This window comes from Corvus brachyrhynchos, unplaced genomic scaffold (assembly GCF_000691975.1).
Source record: "Corvus brachyrhynchos isolate BGI_N302 unplaced genomic scaffold, ASM69197v1 scaffold5, whole genome shotgun sequence".
NCBI lineage: Eukaryota > Metazoa > Chordata > Aves > Passeriformes > Corvidae > Corvus > Corvus brachyrhynchos.
In genome coordinates this window covers 6535334-6540516 of record NW_008238321.1, presented here as the reverse complement: position 1 = coordinate 6540516, position 5183 = coordinate 6535334, and the positions used below count along the sequence as shown (strand labels likewise).

General features: G+C 46.7%; 1 protein-coding gene across 1 annotated transcript in view; it reads left to right on the top strand.

Moving 5' to 3' along the window:
• The first annotated feature begins 472 nt into the window (after positions 1–472).
• DRC3 (dynein regulatory complex subunit 3) overlaps positions 473–5183 on the top strand; it is a 16366-nt gene continuing 11655 nt past the window's right edge. Inside the window, exons 1-4 of the mRNA XM_008633620.2 lie at positions 473–546; positions 1400–1573; positions 2974–3090; positions 4445–4611. Coding sequence (XP_008631842.1) covers positions 1417–1573; positions 2974–3090; positions 4445–4611 — 441 coding nt within the window. The 5' untranslated portion in view covers positions 473–546; positions 1400–1416. The remainder of the gene's footprint in view (positions 547–1399; positions 1574–2973; positions 3091–4444; positions 4612–5183) is intronic.

Genomic DNA, 5183 nt, shown 5'->3' with positions numbered 1-5183 from the left:
GGGATGACAACAAACAGCGGCCCGGTGCCCGCCCCTCCCGCACCGCGCCCTGACCGACAGCTCCACGCACCAACCACAGAGAGTCCTGACAGGCGTGTCCCGCCTCCCTACGCTCGATTGGACAGCTTCAGGACGCGCCGCAATACTATTGGTTAAAGGGTGTGTCCATCACTGTCAAGCGAGGGCCCCGCCCCCGCGGTAGTCCCGCCCTTTCCCCGCCCTCCCTTTGATGGACAGCGGGGACACCGAGACGCCGTTCTCCATTGGGCAAAGGCCGAACCTATCTGTAACATTATTGGGTAAAAGGAACATCAATCATTCGAGACCTCTCCGTCTCGAGGGCACGGTCCCGGCATTGATTGGCTGACACGGATTTCTCGCGCTCTGATTGGTAGCTGGCCTTCCCACCCACTCCCCGCCCATTGGCGGCTGAGTCTCTCACGTGACCGCCCTTAGCAACGCACCCGTGCTTCCGTAGCGACGGGAGGCGAGGCGCGGGGAGGGGCCGGGAACCGGGAACCGACCCAGAGCCCAGGGGACCTGCGGGTGAGAGGCCTGATGGGCCAGGATCTGGGCTTCGGTGGGTTCTGGGAGCGGGAGGCGGCGGCCTCTTCTCACCCACCGCGCAGGGGTGGTTAGAACCGGCATTGACTGAAGAGACGCTGGACGAGTTCACATCCCTGGGAGTGTTCAAGGACAGGTTGGACGAGGATTGGAGCAACCTGGTCTAGTGCAAGCTGTCCCTGCCCATGGCAGGGGTGGAACAAGATGGGTTTATGGTCCCTCCCAACCTAAACCATTCTGGGATTGTATAAGGAAGTGGGAGAGGAAGGTCAAAGATGGATAAATCCAGAGCCTGCTGCTCCTCGATCTCTACTGTGCACAGCCACAGAGAGGTTTGGTTTGTTAATGAAATGCCATGATGAAAATAGAACTCTCTAAACTCTGACATTTATTATTCCTGTCCTATGCAAAAATAAATCAGAACTTACTCTGTAATTATCAACATCTTATGCAAGCAAAAGTTTGACGGTTCAAGTCTGTCACACTGATTCATTAACTCTGCACACTTCGAAAAAGCCCAACAGTCTCATTGCCCCCAGGGCAACCTTAGTGATATTTAAATTTCCATGAAAAATTTCTTCACTGAAAGGGTTGTCAAGCATTGGAATAGGCTGACAAGAGAAGTTGTGGATTCCCCATCCCTGAAAGTGTCCAAAGCCAGGCTGGATGGGACTTGGAGCAACCTGGGCTGGTGGAAGGTGTCCCTATCCATGGCAGGGGGTGGAATGAGATATCTTTAAGGTCCCTTCCAACCCAAACCATTTTGGGATTCTGGGATCGCTAGAAATAGTAGCCAGGTACTGATATAATTTCTTTTTCTTTTCTGTCATCTAAGGCTGATTGCGTCTCACAATGAGTCAGTTTTTCAGTAATGTTGAGCCAAACATTATTGATGATGAAATGGTTCAGAAAGCCATCGAAGAGAAGTGTCCAGAGGACCTTGGAGATCTTGCCAGAGTGGAAAATACTAACTTTAAGGTTGTGACAGAGCTACAGCTTAGTTTTAAAAGTGAGTATCAGAATATATACATATTTTCCCTCTTCTTTTGCTAGAAGGTAATAGAATAAAGCATGAAGTGGGTAACTGGCAATTAAGCAATCATTATTAGCTTGGATTTATTATGTGAAAATTAATGTCTGGAGTTAGACTTTTGCTCATACCTGTACAAAGTAGCTTCATCAGAGGGAGCCAGGTGCTTTTGCTGGTGGGTAACTTCAAAGCTGCTTCACTTCCCACTCTTATTGTCAGCTGCTGTTCTCATTTAACATTTATATTGTGCTGACACCTACAGGCCACAGGCCTATTAGGCCCCTCGGTACGTGGCCAAATCCAGCCCTGGGTAGGCTCTGCCACGGCTGGTGATTATGGGAGAGCTGTTTGGGAGATTATGGTGATTACAATCCAATCTGATGGCATTCTCTGGTCATCCATAGCATTACCACAGCTTGCCTCCTACTGTCAAACCTGTTGTAAACTTGCACTCAAAAAATGAAAAGGAAGAACATTTGGCTCAATATTTGAGTATTTGGGGGAGAGGGGTAATTTCATAGGCAAAAATCTACTGTTGATTGTTCTTTGTATGCTCCAGTAAAATAATGTGTGTATGAGTTGATTTTCTTAGAAAAGACTCCCTTGACCTGATCCTGCATAGATTTGTTTGCAAATACAAAATACAGAACTGTGTGAATATTTTGTGCATGCAATTCCTTGGTTTATTGTGCCCTCATTAAATAAGGATAGCAGGACAGCAGATGAAATCTTTGGGGAAGCCATTGCAGGGGAAAGAGAAATGGGAGTGAGAATGTTCTGTATTTCCTGTCACCTTGGTCCTGATGCTTTGCTGTGGGGACTAACGGCCTGCCCTTGTGATTCTGTTTTTGGAGGAAACTAAATGCAGGGATATTGATTAGTTCTAAACTGCAGCCTTCACAGAAAGAGTAGACTCCAACTTCTTCCCCTGTGATGAGAATCCTGGGAGCAGGAGAGTCATTTACAAAAGCAGGGGCTGGGCACTGCTAGACTGCAAATGCAGAGAAAAGCAGAGTCTCATCCCAAACCTCCCGCTTGGAGCTGGAGAGGAAAATGAAGGTCGAGGCCTCCTAGCAGAGGATTCATAAAGCCACTGGAGTGCAGGGCCGTAGTCAGCATCCCCTGCACGCCTCGTTGGCCTCACTGATGAGCAGCGTGCACTGGTGCAGGACACTGAGGTTAAGTGGGCTGTTTCATTGAAATCTCGTCCAGCCAGTGCACCTCTGAGCTCTCCAGGGCACTCATCACACGCTGAAAATCCTTTTGGAGGCAAGACTGGATGTGTTTTCCTTGTGCAAGGCAGCGTGTCTGCTAAAACGAAGCTGTCTCACATGAAAAGCAATTTTCTTTTATTTTCTTTTTTTTTCCTGCGGCTTTAGGTATCCTGCAGATTGATAATCTGTGGCCATTAGAGAATCTGACTAAACTGCAGCTGGACAACAACGTCATTGAGAAGATAGAAGGTCTGGAGAGTCTGGTTCACCTTGTATGGCTTGGTGAGATACAGGCATAGGAGGTTGGATGCCTTCACAGGTGCAAAGTAATCTGTGATAAACCACGATGTCACCTTCCTTCTCAAACACGACTGATAGGAGCTTACCCTGGGAAGGCTGTCAGCTGTCTCTGTGTCTCCTTATTTGACTGTCAAATGTCAAAATGCCTGAGTATCAGAGCTGCAAAACAATCCTTCAAATGTTTAAAAACTGGGTTTAATACATTTGGTGTGGCAGGAACAGGAAGCTGATGTTTCAAGGTTGTTTCCAAGATTTGTATTGTGTTTAGGGTGACTTTCAGGAATATTTATGGAAACACCCCTGTTATTTAGAAGCCTGTATTTTGTTTTCAAAGCTGCTGCAGGCATTCCAGAGCCTACAACCCACCATCTTTACCCCTGTATCCTTAAGGGCTTGGTGTCCTTGTTGTCCCAAGGAGTGCCCATCCTTGTATCCTTATGTGACTGCTTGCAGGTACACAGATGCACAGCTTAGAGCATTCCCTGGAACTGCAGCCATGCTGCTGGTTGGAATTCTAAATATATCCTCAGCATGCAGGGCTTCAGCTTGTAAGCACATTGTGAAATGTCTAATGGGTTCTTCCGCCCAGTTGTCTGCACTGTTCTGCTCCACAGATGACTGATGCACTTGTGAATCACCAACTGATCTCCACAGTGTAAGCAGAGTGTTTTGAAAGACACTCACATATTCCCTTTGCCCAAAGGCTGCAGTGGTTCAGCTGCTGCTACACAAGTGTCTCAGCAACCCAAGAGACCTCATAAACTGTTTTCGGACTCTTGGCTTTCTCAGTACTAGCCCAAGGGCAAATCCTGCCCTTAGTCATGGTGAGTGTAGGTGTTAGGAGAGATGTTCTGGCAGGAGAAGAGGATGTTTCAATAAGTGAAACAGCTAAAGTGAGCCTTTGCATAATTATGCTGATGTGGAACTGCCATATCTTGGTCCTGTAGGAACGACCACAACTGTGGCATTGGTGTGGCAGGCCAGAGTCTGCAAGAAACAAGATGGTGTCAGATTTGTCACAGAAATTGCCCTCTTTAGGGTATTTCCCCACCCCTTTTTTGTGTTTCCCTGTAAGGCAGAAGTCCATTTCAGGCTGTGTTTGTGGACTCTGCATGGACTAACTTCAGCTTTTCCTCTCATTTAAAAGTTGCACAGACCATTGCAAGGAGGAGATCGGGATGGAGGATGATTTAATGCTGAGCCTTTCCTGTGGGACACTGACCACCCCTGAGAAAAATCTGTACATAAACTCCTACATCCAGAACTAACTGCAAGGGCAGAATCAGGGTGTTCTGCAAGAAATAATGTAATGTTTGATTTCTAAACTCTTCCCCAGACCTGTCCTTCAACAATATTGAAGTAATTGAGGGCCTGGATACCCTTGTCAAACTGCAGGACCTCAGTCTCTACAGTAACAGAATATCTAAACTTGAGCACATGGACGCATTGCAAGAGCTGCAGATTTTCTCTGTAGGGAAGAATAACCTGTCCATTCTGGAAGATGTGAGTGTTCCCTGGCTTTGCAAATATTCCCTGTCGAAGGATCAGATATTCTAAAACTGGCATTTGCCATTGTGTCCAAGCCCCTCCTTAGCTGATGAAATTCTCTTCAGGATTTCAAAGTATTTCTGAGCTATGGTTTTGGTCCTCTGTCCTGGTGTTAAGTGCTTGCTGCAGCCATTTTTCTTTTAGATTATTGACTTGTGGGGGCCCAGTTCTGTGACTGCTCTCAGCCATGGCAAAATTCCTATTGGCTCTCATGAAAGCTAGAAAAGGAATAAGTGGCTACATATAAGAAAAGGGAAGAGACTAGGATTTATTTGGAGTTCTTTTGAGGGCATCGTAGCAATTTAAGATCTGTGATTTGTGCACCCCGTCAGCCTTCTCTCTCTCCACCCATTGTCTAGATAATTTCCAATGTGAACTTAAGTATTTTCTTTTCCAAAGCCATTAGAAACTCATAATTGACTGTCGTGTGAATTTGGCAGCGGAGCAGAATACAGATTGCAACTTAACTGTAATAAAAGCAATAAATTCCAGGGCTGTGTTTCCCCAGCACTGGGAAATACAGAGCT